We start from the raw sequence: 27,222 nt of genomic DNA, 5'->3' as shown, positions 1-27,222 counted from the left end.
AATGTTAAACGGCTGCCATAAAAAACCCTGACACGTGAAGGGCAAAAGTGACGGCATTTGTCCTAGAAATGCCGTTGTGGATATGGGACACATCTATTTGATATGTGACATATATATATATATATATATATATATATATATATATATATATATATATGTGTTTGTGTGTGTGTGCGTGTGTGTGTGTGTGTGTGTGTGTGTGTGTGTGAAATATGTGACATAATATGAGATATGTGAAATATGTATGTGATATGTGACATATTTACATATGATATAAGACACAAATATGGGGTCAGAACATTAATAATCTCATTAATAATGAATGCACGGAGAAGGATTCACAAATGTATTTTGTGATTTATATATAAATTACTCTCTTCTCACAAATACATTTCAATGCACACACAAATGAATATCGGTATGTATAAATGCTAAATAAATCCATAAACAAAAATAAGTTTCACAAACACATTTCTGATCCACACACAAATGTGCCTTGTTTTAAATAAATGTAATATAAATCCATAAATATATTAATTTAAAAAATATTTGCAATTTTCATCAAAAATGTATTTGGATGTTGTTACATTTATATACAAACTGTTAAACTTGAATTAACAAGACGCTTTTCATTTGTGAACTTGTTTGCATTTGTGTGTGAATTGGACTATTTATATGTGGATTTTTGAGACTCTGCTGACGTGGCTAGATTCACAAATGAATTTTTGTCAACAAGGAACTCTCTGTAGCCAATCAGATGCGTCCCTCGTTTTCAGCCAATCACATGACTGCAGTTCCGACCTCTGAGTCCAGCGTCCGAGCCTCCCGGTTCACTCCAATAGTATCCGTCTGCGTCAAGCAAGACGGAGGCGTGACTTGTAGTAGGCGTAACTTGTAGGAGGCGTGTCTTGTACTTTTCTAAATCGCGGAAGTAGGAGGCGTGTCTAGTACTTTTCTAAATCGCGGTAGTGATCTGTATGTAGTAGCAGTAGTGCACGAGGAGTGGAGCAATTTACCGTGGGGAAGCTGCTTAAGTTCAGCCTACTTTATCCCTTTATACCTTTAACAAAAAGATAGCAGATTAATAATTCAAAGAATTTTATTGATCGTCATATTATTTTCAAGTTTTCCAAAAAACAATTGCATGTCCTCATAATACTCAAAACATGAATAGAAAAGGATCCATAACTTCATGCTTTTCTTTAGCAATTAAGGTGTCACCATTTTCTATGTAATTCTCTAGGGATTGTACAGCCTCGCTGTCTTCCATGCCAAGGAAGCGCGGCACCAGGTTCTGTTCCTTCGTCTGTTTTAGCCACTTGCTCGCTCCCTGCATGTTTTCAAGATCCTGCATGAAAAAGAAAACAATGAATTAAAATAAATATTACTGATAGAAACAAGACAAGAACAATGTCACTAACAGGAGGATAGTTAGGAGGACGCCTTCATAATATAGCGTTCATATTACAAGCCTTCATTTTCTATATATTTGCCGGTCTTCAATACATGGATTTCTCAACTACGTCATCAATGTTGCACTGTGCAAACTAGGGGCAGAAAGAAGCAAGCAACATCTACTAGCCTGTACAGTATAGAGTATTTTGTGACAGTGTTCAGTGTGCATCTCAAACGTGGCAGGTCGTAAAGTAATGTAAACATAGCTAGCACCTTAGAAAGCAGCTTTCATCTTAAAGTCAAATAATTAGATAGAAAAAGTTTAAAGCTCAAATATGCAAAAGGTACGTTTGGGAATATGTTAAGGGTGTGTCTGCAAGCCTTCCTGGCTACAGACGGGGGATTAGTAATCCACTTCTTTTTTACTTGCCGACATGACTTCAACTCCAGACTTCGGCTTCAAGGAAGAGCTCGCGTAATATGTGAACCGTGATTTACAAGACTTTTCTTACCGCGAAAAGAGGAAGATCTCGCGTGGACCGCGATTTAGAGTACAAGTACAAGACGCCTCCTCCTACTACAAGTTACGCCTCCGTCTTGCAGGACGCAGGCAGACCCTACTCGAAATTCTCGGAAACTCCGAGTGTTTTGAAGGCAGCATAAGTGTTTCTGACTAGTTCCGGCGGGTCTTCTCAAGTCTCGTGCATGCATCATGGACCTATTAAAGAAGGCGATGGACCTATTAAAGAAGAGGCTTAGCATGCATACGTTTAAAAGCAGGCGATCTGAAATGCAGTCAATCCACCCTGACCTGCTTCAACATACATCTATTGTACACTTATATTTCTGTTTTTGTTTGTATGTTGTAATCAGGGTGTCATTGAAAAAGACAATAGCCCTCCCTGAATAAAAAAGTTGGAATAAAAAATAAAACAATGATAAACTGATATGTGGTTTATCATTTATTTATTGTTAATTATATGATTAACAGCCTGACTACCAGTGAGGATTGGGTCGAAGTGCGCATGCGGAACCAGAGATGGTGAAAGAGGAGGGAAGTTTAAACAGTCCGCACAGTGCAGACGGCTTCCTGCACAAAATTGTTCAAACTGCTCCTCAGAGTTGATCAACAATCATCCTCTCAAGAAACGTAGTGATAAGACCATCGATCATTATAATTGCGTAAACCTACCAAGGCGAGGCTGTACACAATGGACACTTCCTTTGATCGGGTAGGCTTGCAGTTGCACCCAAACACAGATCAAACCCAATGTTTTGTGTAACGAGCTGATCATTCTCCGGATAATTAAACAAACCTAATCTATGATTTTTTGAGGAAACCTGACTGGTTACAACGCTAGTGCGTATGTCGATGTTGGAATGTTGTGCGTTCCTAACAACAGTGCTGTGCGTTTGTTTTTAAAACGACGCAACCGCACACCCGGTAATAAAATGAATTAATAAATGTTTCTAGGACTGTAATCTAACTCTAGTCTGCTTCTACTTTCAGAGTTTAGATTCGCCCTCAAAGAACAGTTACATTGGGAGTTATTACCAGCCTCCTGATAGGATACTGCCCAGACCTGAACCCCCTTTGAGCATGAACACACAGGGCCTCTCTCCTGGGCTCTCTCGGACTACTGACGCTGTTAGTAGTAAAGGTGTCGAAACAGATGTTTTGCTTTGCTGCATTTATTCTCCCATGTATATAATAATACATTGATATCAAATCCCCCAGTGACATACTTACCCCGCTGGTTTGTTCTTGTGGGCCAGCTGTCATTGACGCGCTGAAAACGCTTCAGGAGAAGATCAGGCGGCTTGAGTTGGAGAGGAAGAAAGCTGAGAAGAACGTCCAGCCTTCCTCCCTGGCGGCGTGTAGTGTCGAGCCAAATGCCACCTCCTCCAAGGGCCCTACTCAAACACCACACACCGCGGCCCCCCAAAACAACAACAAGACCGGTAATTGCTGAGCACTTTGGAAGGATACTCAATCTCAAATGTTTAATATGAGTTCAGAATGAAAACGGAACTGTGTGTGCGTCTATTTTAGAGCTAGTCTCACAACTGCAGTCTGCAGAAGCCCGCTGTAGGGGCCTTGAGAAGCAGCTGGACTACATGAGATGGATGATGGAGAAAGCCCAGCAGGACAAGAACACCCTGGCAGAGAAACAGGTGGCCTGGACTGCTAGCCTGGGTAGCCCCGCCCATTCTTCGGGCAAATTGAGTTCGCCCTGCACAAGGGTCTGGAGAAGAGCAATACATTTCTTTCTGCTTCTGATACGTTTTTGCAGGAGTCAATCACCAAGCTGGCTTTTCCCCTTGGCACGCTATTGGCTGGTTTAACACACTGATGACAGGGAAGCGACGGCAAGCAGCCAATCGCGTACACAGTCAGTTGAACTAGGGCCGTTGATCACGCCTCTTGTGCTGAAGAAAATGACGGCAGCTTCCCCAGACCAACGTGCAATCTACGATTGGCTTGGTCTGGTAATAGAACAGCATTTGATCCACAGCGGAGCACACCAGGAATTCTTCCTTTTAAAGTCCAATTTTAACAGCTTAGGAGAGCCAAATGTCAAGCTTTCCCCTAAATGAAAACAAAGTGTAAACTGTGTTGTGTCCAACTGTTAGTGTTTAACTCTCTCCTCTATCAGGCTTCCCTTCAAAGGCAGACGGTGACAGACTGTACAAGCCTCCAGAACCAGCAAGAGAAGCTGGAGAAGCTAGAGAAGGAGTGCATCAAACTCAGCCAAACCCAATCTCAAGCATTGGTAACTCGAGCAAGCATGTTAAGCCCACAGAAGCTTTTGAACCATGGCAGAAAAATATGTGCGTTTCTTTTGATTACAGGTGGCAAGCAGTGTGTGTATGTGTGTGATATTTCTCTTTTCTTCTTCAGAGGAAGATGTCCTTTCTGGAGAAGAGGCTAGTAGCAGAGGAGCATGAGCGCAGGCTGGTGCAGGAGAAAGCAGATGAAGTCAGTCAGTGAGCATGTGCAGTATAAACCACTACATGTTTGTATGTTGTACGTCCTGGCACTTAATGCAGCACTTATATATGTTGTACGTCCTGGAGCTTAATGTACTCAAAAAAAAAAGAAGTACTTAATTGTGTAGCATCTTATCCTAACTATCGTTGTTGTATATGGGGAATGGGTTAACCTAGCGATTGTTTGTGCTTTGCACTTGGTTCTATGAACATCCTTACTGTACAGACAGCGATAAATTGTTTCACCTTCTTCTTACAAATTGCTTTGGATAAATGCGTCTGATAAATGCCAAAAATGTAAATGTAAATGTACATTCACACTACAGATCAACCTGTATGGATTTTTTAGGACCGATACCGATATTTTTTCATCAGCCTTAGCCGATAACCGATACGCCGATACCGATTTTCTTGAGCCGATATTTGGAGCTGATAATACCCTGGAAATCCAGAGTTCTCGCGAGAGCACAATTTGAATTTGCTCAGCGAGTCACTCTGGGAACGAGCAATATACTCGTGTATATTCTGGGCCTCCCCTGGCCCAGAACATTAATCAAAGACATCGATGTATCAATATAGGCGGGCCAAAAGCGTTGCTGTTTTACAGACCGGATACGGCAAGAATCTTATCTATTGGTTAGCTCCACTGGTCTGGATACGTCAGCCCTTGTATTCTTCTGATATTTTTAAATGCATGCTTGGTGCGGCCCCTCGAGTTGGGCCATTTTCATTACTCGTTGCCAGACCCTACAGCTTTCTAGATCTGGGTCTGGATTTCCAGGCTAAGCCTCCCTCAATTAACATCATAAAAATGACACAATGATGATAACAAATGTTAAAATGTCTCAATTTAAAAAAATGAACATTTATTGCACTCTCTGTAAATCATAAAAAAAAAAAAAGAAAATCGGCCAATATGGGAAAAATATCGGCCAATACGATACACGTAAAAAACGCAAATATCGGCAGATAATATCGGCCAGCCACTATATATCGGTCGATCACTAATTCACACTTATGCTTCCAAATTGATGTGTACGTTGCTATGCCAACAGTTACAGCGGGAGATGGACATCAACCTCCGACTGTCCTCCCCACCAAGCCAAGAGCTCAAACCAAAGAAGAAGTCTGGGGTATATTTTCCACAATTAAATGATGTCCATTTATTAATTTGTGATGAAACAGAATTCTTTTTGGGGGACTTCATGGTGATGTTTTCCACCGCAGAGAGCCAGCGCCTCGAAGCTGTCCAGTGAGCCGATGTCACAGAGCCTCCCGACGGCCAGACGCCTGCCCTTTGTGGCTGGAACTGTGAGTAGACCTCCATGTCGTGGTGAACTGTGAGTAGACCTCCATGTCGTTGTGAACTGTGAGTAGACCTCCATGTCGTTGTGAACTGTGAGTAGACCTCCATGTCGTTGTGAACTGTGAGTAGACCTCCATGTCGTTGTGAACTGTGAGTAGACCTCCATGTCGTTGTGAACTGTGAGTAGACCTCCATGTCGTTGTGAACTGTGAGTAGACCTCCATGTCGTTGTGAACTGTGAGTAGACCTCCATGTCGTTGTGAACTGTGAGTAGACCTCCATGTCGTTGTGAACTGTGAGTAGACCTCCATGTCGTTGTGAACTGTGAGTAGAACTCCATGTCGTTGTGAACTGTGAGTAGACCTCCATGTCGTTGTGAACTGTGAGTAGACCTCCATGTCGTTGTGAACTGTGAGTAGACCTCCATGTCGTTGTGAACTGTGAGTAGAACTCCATGTCGTTGTGAACTGTGAGTAGACCTCCATGTCGTGGTGAACTGTGAGTAGACCTCCATGTCGTTGTGAACTGTGAGTAGACCTCCATGTCGTGGTGAACTGTGAGTAGACCTCCATGTCGTGGTGAACTGTGAGTAGACCTCCATGTCGTGGTGAACTGTGAGTAGACCTCCATGTCGTTGTGAACTGTGAGTAGACCTCCATGTCGTTGTGAACTGTGAGTAGACCTCCATGTCGTTGTGAACTGTGAGTAGACCTCCATGTCGTTGTGAACTGTGAGTAGACCTCCATGTCGTTGTGAACTGTGAGTAGACCTCCATGTCGTTGTGAACTGTGAGTAGACCTCCATGTCGTGGTGAACTGTGAGTAGACCTCCATGTCGTGGTGAACTGTGAGTAGACCTCCATGTCGTTGTGAACTGTGAGTAGACCTCCATGTCGTTGTGAACTGTGAGTAGACCTCCATGTCGTTGTGAACTGTGAGTAGACCTCCATGTCGTTGTGAACTGTGAGTAGACCTCCATGTCGTTGTGAACTGTGAGTAGACCTCCATGTCGTTGTGAACTGTGAGTAGACCTCCATGTCGTGGTGAACTGTGAGTAGACCTCCATGTCGTGGTGTCACTCCACACAGGATCCCCACCTTCTCCCCTCAGCGCTCACTCACCGTCTCCTGGTTTTGTCCTGATATCCCATCTTGATATTGATAACGTGCATTTATATGCATAGGAACTAGTAGGGGTGGGATAAAAGCCCAGTAACTGAAAAACTCAGTTTGGACCATAAATAAAGGAAGAAATCCAGCACTTGACCTTTTCAATCATTTTGAATTCATCGTTATATATATAGGGACATATATAGGGATGTATCGTTATAGGTTGTCTAATAATATATTGATTGTTGCAGAATCGCTGTATAGCAATATTATCGTATGGCGGGGCATGAATTGCGTATCGTATCCTGAGGTATCCTGTGATTCCCACCCCTAATAGGAAGTGCACATGGAGTCGCGGTGTCTTATGTTGAGTTACACCGAGTGTTTTGCAGCCGCCTTTTTTAATAGCATACGTTTATCAATCTAGACTATAACAGGCCTGGGATGAACATTTCTGCCAAACACGTTACAAATGAAATGAAATCAAACTTTATCTATAAAGCGCCTTTCATACAAAATTGCAGCACAAGATGCTTAACAATACAATGACAATAAACAAAAATAAAATAAATAAATAATAGGGATGAAGAAAAGGCTGAATTAAATAGGTATGTTTTAAGGTTTCATTAAATATGAATATGATGCCATTGGATATGGTTGCATATTATCATATTAGTTATTATCTTATCAGTCCTAGCGTCGCACTCATCCTCCCTTGCTGTATCAGTCCTAGCGTCGCACTCATCCCTCCCTTGTTGTATCAGTCCTAGCGTCGCACTCATCCTCCCTTGCTGTATCAGTCCTAGCGTCGCACTCATCCTCCCTTGCTGTATCAGTCCTAGCGTCACCCTATTCCTCCCTTGCTGTGTCTGTCTGTCGTAGTCCACCAGCCCGAGCCACTCAGTGAGCGGGAACATGCAGAGTCTGCTGCACATGCTGAAGCACCATCAGCCCCAGCTGTGCAACCACGTGCGCTCTCTGCACCAGGCGCGTGGCGGGGCCCGCAGCAGCCTGCGCCGGGCCCTGACCGGGGCCTCGCCGACGCCCGAAACCCCCGGGCCGGGGCGAGCTGCGCAGGACCTGGGCTCTCTGTCGGACCTGCTGCTGGCCCTGCAGGATGAGCTGGGACAGATGAGTTTGTGAGTAAAGTTCAGTATTCATTGTTGTTCTCCGTCTCTTATGGGTGGTTCCTACCAAGCAGGATTAAGGCTGTTAACCGGAAGGTTGCTAGTTAGATCCCTCCCTCTCCCTAGCTCACTCTCCCTAGGTGTTGAGGTGTCCCTGAGCGAGTCGCTTTGGAAAAAAGCGTCAGCAATATCCCCTAAATGTAAATATAATTAAGGAGGTGTCGCTGCCTGTATTTATTTTTTCTACATTTGCCCTATTTTTAAAAACACAGGTCATTTTGTACTTTCATACATGCTGAATGCTTTCCAGTACAATACTTTACTGGAAAAAACATGGCGTCCTTAGGCATGCCGTTTTCTATTTGAGCTAGTGAGCTGTGCACTCCAAAATGTTACTCTTCTTGTTTGTTTGTTTTATACATGTGGTATATTATAAATATATATTACACTGCCAATGTAAACTAGCACTATATAACACAGCACATACAAACATTCACTAACACGCCTAACACTATTTTATGTATGTGTGTGTTTGTGTGTGTGTGGGTTTTCCCATAGTGAGCACCAGGAGCTGGTGCGTCAGATTGAGGAGACCCCGGGCCGAGAGACCGCGAAGGAGCTGGAGCCAGAGCTGGAGAGCCTGCTTAAGAAGATGGAGGACAAGGGAGTCCAGATCACCAAGCTCCGCCAGCACCAGCAGACTGTACGCACACATCCTCTATAGCAGCAGCAGACTGCACGCACACATCCTCTATAGCACCAGAAGACTGTACGCACACATCCTCTATAGCACCAGAAGACTGTACGCACACATCCTCTATAGCAGCAGCAGTCTACGCACATATCCTCTATAGCACCAGAAGAATGTACGCACACATCCTCTATAGCAGCAGAAGACTGTACGCACACATCCTCTATAGCACCAGAAGACTGTACGCACACATCCTCTATAGCAGCAGCAGTCTACGCACATATCCTCTATAGCACCAGAAGACTGTACGCACACATCCTCTATAGCAGCAGCAGATTGTACGCACACATCCTCTATAGCACCAGCAGACTGTGTTATATGTCATATGTTATTGAGTGTTTCTGTATTCGTTGGGTTCCTTCCAGGTCCGCCTGCTGACCCAGAACAAGGGGCGAGCAGCAGGGGGAGGTTCTAGGGGCTCCAAAGCGAGCGGGGCCAGCCGTCCCCCACAGCCGTCCCCCATCAGGGAGGGGCACCCGGGGAGGAGGGGCGGGGCTTCCCAGAGCGGCCTGCACATCCTCAAGGAGACCCAGAGGTGCAGAAACAGCCTGAAGACCGATGATATATCGTGGGAGACATAGGTGTGTGTGTGTGTGTGTGTGTGTGCGCGAGGTTTCCTTGTTTTTTGTTTCGTTTACAGATTTTTTTTTGCTTTGTCTAGAATTATATAAATTATTCCTGCACACAAAGGTTTTATGACCAGGCAGTTATTAATAATGTGTTGAGTGTTTGTCACCTCATGGTGTATAGAATTATATTCAAATTCTGCTATTTTAACATTTAATGAATTGTTTGTGTGACGTCAGCTATTGGTTTCTGTCATTATCATCGTCCTTTTTTTTCCCTTCATAAAATAAAAAAAATCACCAATGATATCAATATCATTGGTGCCTTAAAAGTCTAATGCATTTCAAAATCTAAACTCAACTAAGTCTCTGAGAAAACTCTAGAGGGCAGTGCTGGGCATAATTACTGAAAATATTTAACTTTGATAAACCCGTCATCAGTAATTGTAATCCAGATTAAGTTGGGAGAAAAGTATTACAAAACCATTCAAATTAAATGAGATTAAATGTTGTTGCATTATCTAATTCCCGTTTTAGCGGTAGTTTTAAGCTACAAGCCTAGTGGTGGTTAATGCTGTGGAAGGGGATAGGGACGGGGTCGCTTCCTTTTATATGCGTTTTATTTTTACTTTGTAAGCCATGAGGGTCAGTGACTCGTGAATAAAGAGGAAGTGGCCCCATCCTATCCACTTCGTCAGCAAGAACCACGACGTTAACACAGCTCCATTGAATGGTTTTGTAAACTGTTATTTTCTCCCCAGCTTAATCTGAAATACAACTACTGATTCATCCTCATCATTGTCAATCCGTTTATCCAGGGTCGGGTTGCGGGGCAGCAGCTCAAGCAGGGGGCCCCAGACTTCTCTTTCCCCGGCCACATTGACCAGCTCTGACGGCGTTCCTCGGCCAGTGTTGAGACATAATCTCTCCACCTAGTCCTAGGTCTTCCCCGAGGTCTCCTCCCCAATGGTCATGCCTGGAACACCTCCCTAGGGAGGTGTTCAGAGATCCTGCATTGTGAACCCCAGAGGGCATCTTTAGCAGATGACAACTGATTTGTTATCTTAATTGTTAGACGGCCTGTACACATTGTTAGCGCGGCAGAATGCTGGTATCTTGTGTTGAGGGATTCAGTCACATTGGATGACGAGTCATGACATTCCAGTGTTTGCCCTCATACCTTCTGCTCTTTGGTCAACATCTTACACCTCCTTGCTGGCTTAAACCAAAAAATGATATGGCATCCACACATTTGCAATGCACCACAATACCTGGAGTTCACTCCGTTATAACATTTTGACTTGGTTTGTTTGATTATGTTATCTTCCATTCTGTCTGTTCTTGTATTTTTTTGCTCACTTGTGTGTGTGTGTGTGCGGGTGTGTGTTTGTGAGAGAGAGGGAATCCAGTGTTTTTTTTCTTCATGTGCCTCTATTAGATTACAGAACATGGCTGGACAGAGAAATCAAGTTAGCTCTGCCAAGCCCCATCCATCCCCTTACACAGATAGTATTGAGAGCACGAGGTTATTCTGACCTTTACAGCTCACTTTATATGAAGTCATTCTGTTTCACCCTCTCCATGGCCATTACTCCCACGATGGTAACATCCCCTACTTTTTGCTTTGTTTTGACCGTTGAAGGTCACCTGAAATCCTATGAATGCTAATGAAAGTAATGACACATTAGTATGTAATAGACGCACAACCAAAGCGGTGTGCCTATTTAATTCCCTTTAAGAAAAAGTATGGGGAAGAGACTGACTGCATTTTCTATGTTTATTGATAACACAAAGCTGTAAAACTAAAGTCACTACTGCACTAGACCGAGGCCAACCATTACAGCTCAAACATACACAACAATCACCCCAGCCCCAGGATTGTCAAAACTGTATTGTAGAAACTGTTAGTGGTGTTGGAAAAAGTCCCCGCCTCTTTCCTGACACTGTCCCGGAAACGTTGCAAGTGTTGAACCTTGGACCTCAGCAAAGAAAAAACCCATTAAATAAAAGGACAACACGGTCAACAACCCAGAACATTGTTCCTGTGTGCTTGAGCAATAACAATATGTTAATGTATCAGCTTCTGCTATGCGAGCAGGACTTTGTGACACTGGGGATTGACAGTGTATCCTGTTTCAGGCACAACAGCAGTATGTTCGTCACTGGGTTTGTCATGTGAACATGGATGGTGTGAGGGAATATAGTCTGGTTACTCCGCTGATTACCTTATTGGAGGAACACCCATGCAACAGGTGCATGGGTGTTTGCGCACTATTAAGATTGACCTTTGGACCCTTCCTAGAAAATACGGTTTGGTCCTGATGTATGTTGAAGAGTTAGTTGCATTATTCCATGCAATAATAACATGCTTAAATGGTTAACAAAAAAAGGTGAAAGTGCATGGACAGTCTACAGCAAGAATCTGAGTTTAGATCTTTTTTATTCTTTTTTTTATGATCCGGTTTTATTTGTGTGAATGCAAGAGGTGGGCGGTGGTTCTATAAAGAGGAGTTTATTGACACAGCACTGGCTGCTCGTGGTGAGCAGGCAGGATTTGAACCCGATACCCGTTTGGGCAACTGGCCTTTCCAGCTGTAGTCATGGCGACAGATGATACTATCCAGGTCAGGATAGTATCATAAAGCAAACATAAATAACCGGAGAAGAGCCCCATTGTATAAATGTGCAAATACATCTTGTGTAACAATATTCAAACTTTATTGATTCATGTTGAACTGAAATAAGAACACATTCATTTCAAGACAAAAAATAAAGACACTAAGCGCTAACTGAATTAAGGTTGGCACAATAATACCAGCAAGAGTCTAGTATAGTTGTAAAACCAAACAAACAACTGGGGTGGCCTCTTAAAATGGGAGAAAAAAAAAGTATGGCAATTTGTGCAAGTCATAACCGAGCAACAAGGCAAGCAAGGACAAAAAGAGGCTTTTCATATACAATCAACAGGAGTTTCACATTTTACAACCCAAGCCCTGGCAATAGGAACAGGCAACATTTGAAATTAGCCGTTGATGACAAGGTGTCTTTTTTGGATTGGATCAGGGTCATGAAAATATGAAATCCAAATTACAGTTGAAGTAGATTTTGTGACATGTCTTTTTGAAGGAAAAATGTCCAAATGTGCTCAAAGACTTTTCTGCGTTAAAAATAAATGAAAAAATTTATGGATGTAGACAAGGTGGAGTTTGAGCAGACATTTAGGCGGAATACACCACCGGAACAATCTGTAAGGACGGTCTGAAGGTGCAAAGTTCTACTTAACATTTTAAAAGGTGCATCATATTGTGATTTAAGACCAAACTAATGGAGGACTATATGGATGTATTCAACTGAATAAGGCACTTCTTCCTAAAGATGTGTTGGGGCTGAACTACTTAGTAACTAGGAAGGGGAAAACGCTCTCCAGAAAGGGGCTTTAGGGGCATATGACATTGTGTGGCGTTGGATCCAATGAAGAGAGTAATTGGGCTGTAGCCTAATGTCGTCACGAAAAGTGAGGTTACATCATTAAAGAGTGAGAATAAAATCAAATGTCCGTAAAGATATAAGTCACATGCACACTTATAAATGACATACTGTCGGTGGTAAAGAAATGGACATGGCAGAAACCATCGAAACATTAAAGGCAAAAGTTACAAAAACAAAGCTTTGCAAGTGCTCCATCTTCCATGCCAAATGGAGGACTTTGGCTTAATGCACAATGCTTCAAGGCATAACTCTTCATTGGCATACTAATTTACACTAAATAATGGTCTGTGTCAGCCGTGTAGAAAAGATATTTGAGATCTTGGAGATTTTTTTCTTTTCAGAATGGCAAATTAGATAGCTTGCAAACTCACAACCGATACGAAAATTAAAAAGGACAGAATCAACACGGCACTGAAGCATTTGGTCTGAGGAGCAGGTCTGAGCGAAAGCTATATATAGCTATATCTATACTGATGCACCTTCATGTAGCATTAAAGGTAAGTGTAGAGAAACCGTGTGTGTCTATGTACAAGGAGGGCCTGAATCACAGAGTGAGCAGCCAGCCAATTAGAATCCTTGTCATCGGTGACATGTGATCACATGCTTCAACTCTCTGCAAGTCAAGCAGCTGCTTACTTACACACAAATAAGTAATCGGTACACTATTCCAACGTTTACTCAAATTTGTATATTTTTTTAACTATATACTCAACTGTCATTTTAAATTTAATCCCTCCCCTTTCCTTTTCCTGCTAATATATAATACTCCTACCAGGATGACGTAGACCAACGAAGTGACTTCTTGGGTCACTGAGCGCAAATGTATCAAAGCCAACAGGGGACAAGCTTAGTACACGGCACTCTTAAATAGTGAGACTGTTCAGTCCAGCTGCGATACTACATTGGGTTGACACCGAACATGAAATGCACGCACACACACACAAACACAAACACACACTCTCTAATGCCACCTGGGTCTCTGCCAAGAGGACAAGGCTTCCTATTTTCTCTTTCATGGTCAACACAACAAAAATGTTACATTGACATTTTACATTAAAGGCACTTCACTGCTAGCACTGTCCACAACAAAAAGGTCCTTGCCTTCTCAATTCAAACCTTTATATTATCTCTATACAATTTTCAAACTGATGGGAATCACTCAGTTCTTCCCCCGTGTATATATTGACACGAGTGTCTTCTCTCAAAGAATGGGGCACACTTTGATTCTTATATATCAACTTTTCTACCAGGGTTCGACTGGAGGAAAATGTAATTATAAATAGTCCAGATGTATTGCGTTGACATGCCTGGTGGCAGCTGGAGGTGTGATCTGAACCACTAGTGATGAATCAAATGAGGAACTATATACTCAACTCCAATCTAAATGTTACCATATGCGTCAAGCCGGCCCTTAACCCATGTGGATTGATACGGTTCCACTTTGGTGGTGGCAAGTGTGGAGTATTGTTTGTTCCCTTGGGGTTTTCACCAATGTGATGTGGTGGTATGCCCCCCAATTCAACCGATACAGGGAGCAGCAAGTATCCTTACAGTGACGTTCACCAACGTGACGGAACTCAAACAGTGTTTACAATGCAGGATCTTAGCCAAATAAAAAGTGTGTAATTGTAACCAGTTTGTAACTGTCCCACCTCTAAATGTCTCTCTGCCTATTCTGTAATTAACACTTCAAAACACAGAAAAAGGAAAATTGTGTTGGCTTAAAAAAGAAAAGAAGGTTTCATGTTGCCTACGTGATTCTGAATCAGGTCTGGTGGTGCATGATGTTGTTGATGCTGGAGGCATCACTGCCATATAACAGTGAAACTTTACTCTAGTTGGCTCTAGCAAGTGTGAGTCGGACTCACGGTTGTTAGATATGGACCTCAATTGCAGTGCTAGCTTACATCTAAAACCACCACGAGTGGCACAACAAACCGCAACAACAAAAGTTGGATAGCAACGTAGGGCCGCTTGGAAACACTGTTTGAGCCGCTCATTGGCAACGTGTGTGAGGACGGGCGTGCTGAGGTGGAAGGTGGTCATCAGAAGGTTCTAGACAGAGAAGGTGGTGGTGGTGGTGGTGGGTCTGAGTGTGCCGGGGTGTGGGGACCAGTTCAGAGGGTGTGGTAGTTGCGGTCTTTGGACTTGCAGAACTTGTACAGGAAGAAGACGACTGCCTCCAGGCCCAGGACCAGCACGATGCCCCCGATGAAGCTGGCCGCGTCAAAGGTGGAGGACTTGCTGGGGGCCGTGGTGGGGACCACTGTGGAGGGGCCGGGCTGGGTGCCATCTGGAAGAGGCAGATATAAAATACAATTTAGTCATATAATTCAAGAACAAACAAATCGATTGTCTTCTGTGACTGTCTGGAATCAGGGGATTCTCAGTCATATTTGCAGTCCTTCAGAAGAATATCGGAGGAAATCTGAAGCAGATTTTCCATTTCAACTGTTCTCTAGCTGTGACTGTAAGTCCCATCAGCCAGCTGGGCAGAGGAGCGAGCCACTTACTTGATGTAGTGGTGATCACGGTGGTTGATGCAGTGGTGTGAATGGGAGTGGCCGTGGTGCCAGTATCATTGGCTGGAGATCAGAAGAGAGGAGGCCAACTTCAGTTAGCCTCTTCATCACCCCACCCCCCCCCCCCCCCCACACCTTTCCAATCTCTCCATCACGACATTCCTCTGACACCGCTCAGAACACCCTCGCACCCCACCATGGACACAGATCACACAAACATAACAAACACATGCTCTCTATCCCAAACAGTTAGTGACCAGCAAGCTTTGACCGGCTGGTTACCTGTGGTCGGACGGGGAGGGTCGGTGGCATTGGGGCTGCTGGGAGCAGGGGTGGTAGGGGTGGTAGGGAGGGTAGGGGTGGTAGGGTTTAAAGGAGCTAGAGGTGGAAACCAACACCGGGTTATGGGAAACAGAGGGACAAACAAAAAACACCACAGAAAACAAACAAGGTTACGTCTGCACATTACGAAAAACACCTCTGGTGATTTTGGCCGATGACCCAGTCTTTATAATGTCCTAATAATAAAAAAAAGATTTTTATATATTTATTATTTATTTTTTAAATGTGACTTCAGATTTAAAGACTGTAACATGGGATTCTAACCATGAGAAGACAAGAAACTGAAAGCATTTTAGATACTGTTTGAGGGCAATAGGAAAAGAAAAGCAGATAAGAAGAACAGCCCATTAAGAAATATTCAAAACATGGGGTGACACCGAACCAAAGCCTGGGAAAGGCCTGAGGAGTCTGTCTGTGTGTATTCCGTGGCCTGTGATGTAATCCAACATATGCAAAGTGGCTTTAATTATTACAAACGACAAGCAGCAGTAGGAAGCAATGTCTTCACCCTTACCTGTGCAGTTAGCAGTAGCACAAGTGACATTATCTGGCTTAGCAGTTGTATTGACACAGGTGGGCATATCAGCTGCAAAGAAAAAACAAGATGAATTTGTTAAAATTGGCACGCCTCCACCCACGACTTGTAACAACTTTTGTTTGTACTGTGACCTAAATTTCAGGGATTAGTAGTTTATTGCCTTGATTTGTTAAAAAAATGACTCAATAGCAAAACCAACTGTTTGACCAACCATGAAAGACTCCCACATAAAGATAGAATCAACCAAGTGGATCTCAAATTCCCACATTACAACGGGCATGTTTCAGTGTTCCAATCTGAAAATTTCAGCCATGAATTGATTTGTATGCAGCCAAACCACATGCGACAGAATGTGTGCATAATAACCATAAGTAGCATGTCCCTGTGAGAGTGAAGCGGATTTAAGGTTCAATTGCTCTTCTTGGCCCATTGGTCAGGTGACCATGAATAAAACCATAAACATTCAGTTTCAACTGCAATTCTCTCTCTCACACACACACACACACACACACACGAATGGAAGCAGTGAGTCATCACAGCAGAACAGTGACAGGGTGGGTTGCTCTCATCGTCTGATCACTCTGTTTACCAATTCACTCTCAGACAACCTGGTCTCACAGAAATCTGAAATGACCACGGACGCTTAACTCAAAATCCGTGGAATCCTCACGGAAACACGCCAATTTCTGTGATACGGCCACGGATTTTGCTCCATTGCAAGTTAATGACACTCATATTCCGTGGCACACACACAGATCCCCGTCTCAATGACCCGAGTCGACCACGGGCGCTTAACTCAAAATCTGTGGTGGCCGCACTGAATCATTTAAATTGTCTGTGATACACCGACGAAATTTGCTTCAATGCAAGTTAATGACACTCGTATTCCGTGGCACACACACAGATCCCCGTTTCAACGACAGAGTCAACCTGGCCTCACAGGGATCCGTGAAATGACCATATATATATATATATATGTGTATTTTTTTTTTTTGGAATGAAATTCATATTGACGGTATGGCACTATATCCCTATTCTCACCAATGCACCCATCTTGAATTTAATATACCATTTTTGTTGCTTCGAGGAGGTCTGGTGGTCTCCACTCAGTACATAAATAAAAAAAATATACAACAAAATAAATAAATATGTGTATTTATTTATATATATATATATACACACACATACAGTGGGGCAAAAAAGTATTTAGTCAGCCACCAATTGTGCAAGTTCTCCCACTTAAAAAGATGAGAGAGGCCTGTAATTTTCATCATAGGTACACCTCAGCTATGAGAGACAAAATGAAAAAAAAAAAATCTAGACAATCACATTGTCTGATTTTTAAAGAATTTATTTGCAAATTATGGTGGAAAATAAGTATTTGGTCAATAACAAAAGGTCATCTCAATACTTTGTTACATGCCCTTTGTTGGCAATGACAGGTCAAACGTTTTCTGTAAGTCTTTACAAGGTTTTCACACACTGCTGCTGGTATTTTGGCCCATTCCTCCATGCAGATCTCCTCTAGAGCAGTGATGTTTTTGGGCCTTCGCTGGGCAACACGGACTTTCAACTCCCTCCAAAGATTTTCTATGGGGTTGAGATCTGGAGACTGGCTAGGCCACTCCAGGACCTTGAAATGCTTCTTACGAAGCCACTCCTTCGTTGCCCAGGCGGTGTGTTTGGGGTCATTGTCATTCTGAAAGACCCAGCCACGTTTCATCTTCAGTGCCCTTGCTGATGGAAGGAGGTTTTCACTCAAAATCTCACGATACATGGCCCCATTCATTCTTTCCGTCACACGGATCAGACGTCCTGGTCCCTTGGCAGAAAAACAGCCCCAAAGCATGATGTTTCCACCCCCATGCTTCACTGTAGGTGTGGTGTTCTTTGGATGCAACTCAGCATTCTTTCTCCTCCAAACACGACGAGTTGAGTTTTTACCAAAAAGTTCTATTTTGGTTTCATCTGACCATATGACATTCTCCCACTCCTGTTCTGGATCATCCAAATGCTCTCTAGCAAACTTCAAACGGGCCCGGACATGCACTGGCTTTAGCAGGGGGACACGTCTGGCACTGCAGGATTTGAGTCCCTGGCGGCGTAGTGTGTTAGTGATGGTAGCCTTTGTTACTTTGGTCCCAGCTCTCTGGAGGTCATTCACTAGGTCCCCCCGTGTGGTTCTGGGATTTTTGTTCACCGTTCTTGTGATCATTTTGACCCCACAGGGTGAGATCTTGCGTGGAGCCCCAGATCGAGGGAGATTATAAGTGGTCTTGTATGTATTCCATTTCCTAATAATTGCTCCCACAGTTGATTTCTTCACACCAAGCTGCTTACCTATTGCAGATTCGGACTTCCCAGCCTGGTGCAGGTCTACAATTGTGTTTCTGGTGTCCTTTGACAGCGCTTTGGTCTTGGCCATAGCGGAGTTTTGAGTGTGACTGTTTGAGGTTGTGGACAGGTGTCTTTTATACTGATAAGGAGTTCAAACAGGTGCCATTAATACAGGTAACGAGTGGAGGACAGAGGAGCCTCTTAAAGAAGAAGTTACAGGTCTGTGACAGCCAGAAATCTTGCTGGTTTGTAGGTGACCAAATACTTATTTTCCACCATAATTTGCAAATAAATTCTTAAAAAAAATCAGACAATGTGATTTTCTGGATTTTTTTTTTTCATTTTGTCTCTCATAGCTGAGGTTTACCTATGATGAAAATTACAGGCCTCTCTCGTCTTTTTAAGTGGGAGAACTTGCACAATTGGTGGCTGACTAAATACTTTTTTGCCCCACTGTATATAGGCCTATATATTTATTTATTTTGTTGCTTCGAGGAGGTCTGGTGTTCTCTGTATATAATTAAAAAAAAAAAATATATATATATATATATATTTTTTTTATTATATACGGAGACCACCAGACCTTCTCGAAACAACAAAAGTGGTCTATTCAATTCAAGATGGGTGGGCGAGAATAGGGATATAGTGCCATACCGTCAATATGAATTTCATTCATAGAAATTCCGAGAGGATGGTCATTGGTCAGATACAGATCTCGTTGTAACAATAATTTATATCAATGTAACGAGAAAGGATGTAATGATAACGCCAAGAAAATAAAGGCTACATGGTTATAATATTTTAAATATAATGAACTTATAAAGTGTATAACTAGACAACGAGAAGATCTAGTTGTTGGCCAGCAGAGGCTGCATTTTAACCAAATTCATGGTTGCTATGGTGGTTGCCATCAACCGCCCCCCATATCTTTCAATTTTCCACAGTTTAGACTTGTAATTAATAAGTTACTTTTATTATCAACGTGACAATTTTTTTTTAATCACTGTCTGGTGGCTAGTTACGTCACTCAGAGAGATGCGCATGGACATATTTGGTAGTGACACAGCCTATAACCTATTTGTGAAAGCAAAACATCAAGCTCATTGATTTAACGAGGCAGGGTTATTTGAAATAATTCATTAAGATATCATGTGTGAGAGGTCATTCCTAACCCTGAGTGTGTAATGACAATTTCTGGTGATTGAAATGCTCATTGCAAGCTTCCTATTTATGTCTAGTGTACCCCCCTACTGTCCACAAGCGCCCCCCCCTCCCCCCTTCCCCATATGGATATGGAGAATTGTTGTTGCCACGTCCCATTGGTGGTGGTGTCATATCAATGAAAGAGGGCATTTAAATATACTGCAATGATCAATTAGGAGGCCAAAGCCCTAAAGGAAGTGGTGCAATAGGTAACTTCTGAGTCAAGGTAACAAGTAAGCTATAGACCTGGGGTCTCTTTTATATCAACGGGGGTCTCAAAGGACGCATAGGATTATCAACTTAGGGATCCCAGCCCTACAAGAAATTACTCTGCAAGTGCTCCATCTCGTTGCACCTCACCCAGCGGCTCGCTTGCAAGATTTTGGCCTGTTCTTTCCAGACCTACACCCTAGCCATCCAACATGCATATCTGAGAACCAGGCCTCTCTTTAATATTGACAAAAAGTTATGAGAGAAATTCAAATTATCTTTTTGTTATCTCATAAGGAGCGTGGTGCCGGCTCCTTTTGACCCCAGACTTTAAAAACTTGTTCACAGGCCAGCTGTATCTATACACTTAAGGCACACATTTACACCTCCATCCCACCAAAAATGGGGACCAGAAACTGAATTATGCACATTTACCTTCCTGTTGGAGGTCACGCCCCTTTTCCCGCCTTTTCAAGATAGCTAGAGATGCCAAAATGTATAGGCATATTTCCCAGGGTCCCGAGAACGACATATCTGAGATTCTAGCCCTTACAGAAAAAAAGTTTTCCAAAATGGACTGTTTTTTGGACAAAGCCCCTCAGAAGTGTTGCCTGCAAGACCTAGTGGTTCAGAATGTGGTGGAAAGACAGTTTTTGAGATAGGAAGGTCCTACCGCCCTGTAACTTGACTACCTTATTCTAGGGCCTAACTGGGACCCCCACACCGAAACTTGGCCCTCTCTGACCGCGACGGCAGGGATGGGGGGGGCTGAGGTTTTGGCTTAGGGTTAGGGCTGGATTTTTTCCAGAGACCCACAATTTTCAGAGTAATCCTAAAATACACCCTGGTTGAAGGTCTAATGGACAGAGATTCTATCTCTTGTCAACTAATTTAGATACATTTCTAGCAACGGCTTGTTGCCAATGCATTTCAATGGAGCATTTCATAATGCTGTGTGAGCCTTTCCTGTAGCCAAGTTGATAATCGTATACGTCCTTTGAGACCCTCTTTGATATAAAAGAGATCCCAGGTCTATAGCGGATTCCTGTGAGACCAGGTTGCTCTCAGACCAAGATCTAGCCTACAGGCTCTTTCTAAACAGTGACTTATCTCCCTGTTCCCGTCCTCAAAACCTTTGAGCTGTAGAACTAATTTTAACCTTTTTTTTTTCTTATAATCATTAATAGAGCCAACCAGAGATCAAATTAAGCATTTCATCTGAGTTGTGCAAATGTCCTTGAGTCCTCCCCCCCTCAGTTTCTCAGAGGGGCAGGGTGCTGTTACTTTACGTGCAGCTGTGAACGATGTAACAGCCTCCCACACATTTCAAGAATGACGGTGACATCAGCAGGAGCAGCAGCCACAGTTGAGATCTACTGCCCACTTTAAAGCAAGGGCTGATGGAGCAGGACTCAAGCCCTGCCAACCCAACGGGTAAATAGTGCCAAGAGGGCTGTCACCGAACACCACTGTGCAGAGGTTGCCCTGTACATATGTCAAGCTTTGTAGCACATAGATACAGTGCTTTAGGGAAGTGTGCTGCTGACATAAGAGGTGTGTTGTTTACACAAAATCCTACAACAAAAGATCCCTCTGGTAATAACAGTGATAGCTGGGAGCTCACTACAGCAGGTTGGTATAAGCTGGGCTACATCTCGCCACCGCCCTCCTCCCTGACCAGCTGCTGACCTTTTCAGGGTTTTGCTGAATTCAAATCTACTAGGTGATCAGGTGTTAGGCTTGGGAGAACCATTAGCTAGGCCTGCGATGTGTATGTGTGGTTTGAACGGGGGTGCTGATGCCTGTAGCCCGTGTAGCATTCTGGTGTGAACTAAAATGATTACTAACTGAACCGGAGGACACGACTGAGGATTATTTAGTGTCTCCATGGTAGGTCACATGCAGTCGGGTAGGTCCTGAGGTAGGTAGGTGGGGAAGGCAGAGGAGGACACACTAAGCCCTGTAGCCACTGTTTTCCATCTCTCAAGGAGAGGTATGGGATTGGCAACTGGCCTGTTTAACGACTCAGCCACGCATGCCACAGTGAGGTGGCCCGTCCCATTGTTCTCACCGGCAGGAAAACGCCAACAGCTAATAGGATCTACTGGTCGTCTACCTACACCCGCCCAGCTGCCTTCAGCAGGAGATAGCTAAAGGCCCGATCTCTCTCGGAGGCTATGTGTTGTGGGCACTGGTTGATGGAGAGGCTCATCTCCAGGTGTCCAATGTTCAATATATTTAATGCACGGCCGTTCCAAAAGCAGTGGAGGTTGAGCAGGACTGAGTTAGCACCTAAAAGTGACAATAGCCCTCCTTCTGATCTCCAGGGTGAGGATATTACCTTCTTCCTGCACCCACCCCCCATCCCCTTCCAAATGCTCCCTTGTCCCAGCATTGTAATCATAGACAGTGGCAGTGATACATCACATGAAAGTGAGTAGCTTAGCTTCCCTCATGCACATTACAGTGTGTATGACCAGAATAGGAACTATAGATGTACTCACAGGCGGCTGCTTACCATGCAACCTGGTAAGAGAGTGAACTACAAAAGCTCATTAAGTGAGCCACCTAAGAGAGCAGCGCGTGAGAAGTGACACTGATCTAACTAATTTCTCTCTAAATTTGTCATTCCATTTTTCTTTTCCTCTTAAGACGTGCAATCATTACCATACACAGACATCGTTCAAGGATACTGAATAATTAACTACCACAGTCCACCTCTATGATAGATAAGCAGAAGAAATCTTATTTGACTCTTTATTTAGAGTGACAATATCAAAGACTCTGATAACTTTGAAATTGCATAACAATATATAATTATAACTATATACCAGTAACACACTATAAGTGAAACGATATTATGTGTAACATTCAATACAACCATCATGCATACGTGAAATTTGAATTAAATATAGGAAAAGGTGTTAAGAAATCAGAATCCTCATTTTCTGCCCATTCTTATAACCGTGGATTAGGGATTGCCTACCGCTCGAGGGTTTGGGCAATGATATCACTAAATGAAAACTTGGACTGCTACACATTCTCTTCATAGCCAGGAATCATGTCTAATCAATTCAGCAGCCTCGGGAATTAGGGTGACAATACCTGACCTGTAAAGCTCTACAACTTGTCATACATTGAGATACTCACATGATGAGCAGTTCATCCACTGGCATGGAGCAATGTCAGAACATTCTTGACAATTTGTCAAAGTAGTACAATCACCTGTAAACAAAACGTCCATTAGAAAAAGCCTGAGAGTAATTGTCAAGAAGACACAGACAACAGTAGGCCTAATGCAGGAGTCACATGTGATTAGATACAACATTTCTAAAATTATTCCTAAAAGAACTTGCAAATTGTAAAACCATATACATTTTAAACGCTTTTATGATGTGATCATACACATTTGTTAAATGTTTCAATTCACTCGTGGTCAACAGTGCTTTCCCGCGTCACTGGTGGCAGGGAAAATCAGTGGTAACCTATTATTATAACAAATAATAGATTATAATAACAAACCATAGATAACATGGCCCACGGCGGCGAACACCAGGAGGTTTCCCACGATCAAATTATACACTACCCCGGAATTGATTATTTAACTTACATAACTTAAACACGGTTACGGTATGTACTTTATAATGTACACAACCACCACACGTGTACATGTATTATTTACCGCAATAGGCCAGAGTTTGGGTGAGATAAGGTAAGGTTAACTGGGCTGGAATGGCCAACGTGGATCCAGACCTATGAATCAGACAGGACTGACAGCCATGGGACCAGAATCAGGATGTTAACTACCTAGAGATCAAATAACGAAGCGCTCGACGACGTATTTAGTTAAAGAGGTATCACAAATGAAGGAGTTTCATGTAGAGCATTGGACCTATTTTTAAACAGCTAGCTGCTAGCTCAGAGCTGAGAGCTACAAAAAAAATCTGATCCGAGAAAACCTGCGTTGAGAGACGTCGCTAACATACCTGAGTCTGCTGTTGCGAAGGTCGACCAGCACACCAGAGCGACCACTAACGTGGACAATACGGCTCTGAAGTACATGATACCGTCGGTAATGTCACTGCTTTCTGAGCCAACGGAGGTTAATTCTCTCACGGAGCGTCTAGAAAAGGGTTTCTGAAATGTGGTTCCTCTTTGTGGTGCGTTGACGTTTTACTGCTCGGTTCTACTTCCTCCTCGACAGGTCATGTGTCTCAGGAGGTAGAGCGGGTTGGCTGGTAACCGGAAGGTTGCTGGTTCGATCCTCGGCTCATCCTAGCTGAGTGTCGCTTTCCCTGAGCAAGACGCCCACCTAACTGCCCCTGGCGAGCTGGCTGTCACCTTACATGCACCCATTCATCCGTTGATGTGGATGAATGGGTGATTGAATGCGTGGATGTTAGCTATATGTACACTGCTTTGAGTGGCCACATGTTAGAAAAGCGCTGTATGAATGCAATCCATTTCCCTGGGAGGGCTAAACAGAAATGCGTTGCCAACCATTATCACGCTGTGGCAGCTGGAAGTGTTGGATCATATACGTATGACATATTCCAATCTTAATGTAGTGCTGCACATTTGCAATTCCTGACCTGGCTATGGTAGTCATTTGGCCCAGGTGTCCTGCTCTGGGTGGAATACAGGAAATAGCACTGAGGAGCTTTTCACCAGCTATTCTTAAACCTATCTAGACTGCAGCAATATTTTTTCTGTTTCATGATCAAACACAATTTACACATTTGGTATATACAAATAATGCCCACATATCGTATATTTTTTATTCTGATAATTAATCAACATAGTAGACTAGCCAACGTTTTACAAAGTAAGTCGAACAATCATGGCTCAAATACTCCACAATCTGCCACTCTACAGTCCTGCTTGGGTCTTTCGTTACATGTAGGGACTTCTTCAAGTTTCTTCAGGAAATCTGTGCCTTCAACCAGTTGACTAGAATGAAATGAATAAGTACTTAATTTCAGAGTTTTGTAAATAGAAACACATAAATTATCTTGAATGAAAATCTGAACAATCTGCCACGATGTAGTAGACAAACATCTGATCAAATAAATAAGTGGCACAGACCCAAAGGCAACATAACTCTTGTCCATCCAGGGTGCTGGCTGCATAGTGATGTAGAACTGGGATCTGTTGCTATGGGGACCCTGATTAGCCATCCCGAGAATGCCTCGTTTGTTATGGGAAATCGCAAAGCTCTCATCTAGAGCCAGAGAATACAGATTATAACTTGATTAACATCTCCAACCACACAAGTAAATAGCAAGGTTTTTGAATTTACCTTCAAAATATGGACCATAGATCGACTCCCCTCCGTCTCCTTTTCCAGCTGGTGATATATCTAAAATATAAATATATATTTAATTTAATGATTTGTGGAGGGGGTCAATATAAATGCTAAAGTAACACAGCGTTTTTACATTGTTAACATAGAGGTTTTCATGAAGCTGACAGCCATACCTCCCCCCTGTATCCAGCCATTGGGCACAACCCGATGGAACAGAGAGCCCCTATAGCCCAGCATGAGGCCCCCCTGTGACAGACCCAGTTCCCCTGTGCACAGAGCCTGGAAGTTTTTACATGTCTTTGGACACACATCGGAGAAGAGCTGGGAAGAAAGATTGTGACACTGACACAATCAATAATTAATTAATAATTAACACAATTAATATTTTTGATTTCCCAATCTCACAATTATTTGGTACTATATGGATGTTTAAAATACATTTTTGATGTCAAGCCAATACCTTACCTCAAACACTAACCTCCCAATTCCTTCACTGCGGATGTCAATATCCATGAAGACAAATTGATTCTATAGGGAAATAAAAGAGACTAAACTGACAGAACTTAAGGCTTGCTAACCAAAAGTAAATGTAAGTAAAGGAATATGACCATCTCACTACTGACCATCCCAATGCTTTATTGGCCAAAATTCTCCCCTCAAGATATATATTTATATTTATACCACAGTTAGTTTCGACCAAGTAATAGTATAACAGCTATGGGACTTTTAACAATACATGTATCACACTTTACAGGTGTTCTAATAACCGTTAATGTTATTAACAGTCTTTATGTAGCATAGATTGGTAGTGTGTTTATGTGTTGCTGCCAACAGTTCAGTCCCAGTCCAGTTGCAAATCTATTTGTGCTGGCTGAGCCAAATAAATCATTAAATAAACAAACAAATCAAAATCTGTTGTTGCTTATTACTTTTAACTAATAAATGGTGATTTTAGAACTGTTGTATAAAAGCAATTACTCCCCTCAAGATATATATATCTATGCTTCCCAGAGAGTAATAGAAAAGGAGTGTGTGGGTGAATAAAAGCACAGGTGTGGATGAATACAAGAAATGTATTGTGTCTGATATGAAATGCACTCCTCCCGATCTATGACTGACTGTAGAGTGTACTTGCCCCTGTGCTGTTGAGGTGTTTCCAGTAGTGGTCTTTAGCTATGGCCAGAACAAGTGCATGTGGCCTGGTGAAAGTGAAGTTCCACTGTGTCTCAGCCCAGGTGCCAAGGTCCTTTTCATCACCAAGGAGTTTTCCATTCAAAAAGCACATCAGGTTTTTTGAGAAGTTCCACATCTCGCCACCAAGTTCCTTAAGTGAGAGGTGTTAAATGACTCATATGGTCTGATTCAGCATGACATTGTTCAATCAAATTACAGCAGAAATCTTAAAGACATGAAGCAAACAACCTTTTCATCTGAGACTGCACGTCGACTGTGAACCTCTCTGCTATAAGAACGGCTGCAGTCTCTTTGATTATTTATTTAATTTAACATTTCTCATTCAATACTAATTTCAGATGATGTTATATATGACCACTATGAGACATTGTGCATAGCCCTGATGTCCGTGGACATCGGCTACAGTCCAACTCAATCAGTTGATGTAAAATAATCATCAACATACCATTTTCTTATTGCAGAGGTACTCATGCCATTCACATTCAAGAAATGGGTGAATGGTTGGATCCAGAAACGTCCCGGGGAATCTCTGTTTTAATCCCTGTTATATTGTTGCAGACCAAATCAATTACAAATATCAAATATTATATCAAATGCATGAAAGCTTGGTAGAAACAATGTCACCTACTTCAGCGACTCCTTTAGCAATATGGAAACTCGTTTCTTTAACCAATCCACATATTTCTAAGTATGATTTTGAAAGAATAGCTAGAGTGTTCGCCATGAGTACACACGCATGTATTGCTTTTTATTTTGTGGAGAAATGTAGCTACAACGAAGCATGTAAACACAAACGCCGTATCCATAGCAACGACTGTAACCGGGCGCCGTAAGATGA

At 42.8% G+C, this 27,222-nt stretch overlaps 3 protein-coding genes across 4 annotated transcripts; 1 reads left to right on the top strand and 2 right to left on the bottom strand.

The window, feature by feature from the left end:
• The first annotated feature begins 2,486 nt into the window (after positions 1–2,486).
• On the top strand, positions 2,487–10,172 carry cep57l1 (centrosomal protein 57, like 1). The gene is made up of 12 exons (XM_079753557.1): positions 2,487–2,627; positions 2,906–3,056; positions 3,172–3,357; positions 3,449–3,570; positions 4,053–4,169; positions 4,298–4,375; positions 5,442–5,519; positions 5,614–5,697; positions 7,683–7,939; positions 8,486–8,630; positions 9,044–9,259; positions 10,063–10,172. Exons 1-11 carry the CDS (start codon positions 2,607–2,609, stop codon positions 9,257–9,259), a joined length of 1,455 nt encoding a protein of 484 aa, XP_079609683.1. The 5' UTR covers positions 2,487–2,606; the 3' UTR covers positions 10,063–10,172.
• A 1,768-nt stretch (positions 10,173–11,940) lies between these two features.
• On the bottom strand, positions 11,941–24,070 carry cd164 (CD164 molecule, sialomucin). 2 transcript variants are annotated; one of them, XM_079754205.1, is made up of 6 exons: positions 23,872–24,070; positions 23,036–23,110; positions 16,112–16,183; positions 15,538–15,633; positions 15,247–15,318; positions 11,941–15,026 (listed from the first exon to the last, which is right to left on the bottom strand). In XM_079754205.1, the coding sequence occupies exons 1-6, from the start codon at positions 23,945–23,947 to the stop codon at positions 14,851–14,853; spliced, it is 567 nt and encodes a 188-aa protein (XP_079610331.1). In that variant the 5' UTR covers positions 23,948–24,070; the 3' UTR covers positions 11,941–14,850. The 2 variants fall into 2 exon arrangements, with proteins under 2 accessions (XP_079610331.1, XP_079610332.1); XM_079754206.1 differs by lacking the exon at positions 15,538–15,633.
• A 653-nt stretch (positions 24,071–24,723) lies between these two features.
• On the bottom strand, positions 24,724–27,190 carry ppil6 (peptidylprolyl isomerase (cyclophilin)-like 6; the record flags this gene model as incomplete). Its single annotated transcript, XM_079753905.1, is given in 9 exon segments — positions 24,724–24,835; positions 24,971–25,106; positions 25,185–25,244; positions 25,364–25,532; positions 25,656–25,718; positions 26,326–26,514; positions 26,830–26,925; positions 27,013–27,111; positions 27,116–27,190. Coding segments are annotated over 9 exon segments (999 nt in total).
• Positions 27,191–27,222: the final 32 nt, after the last annotated feature.

The sequence above is a fragment of the Pollachius pollachius genome, assembly GCF_949987615.1.
Source record: "Pollachius pollachius genome assembly, chromosome: 16".
Classification (NCBI taxonomy): Eukaryota; Metazoa; Chordata; class Actinopteri; order Gadiformes; family Gadidae; genus Pollachius; species Pollachius pollachius.
Note: the sequence above shows the minus strand (reverse complement) of the source record. Positions and strands in the feature narration are given on the sequence as shown.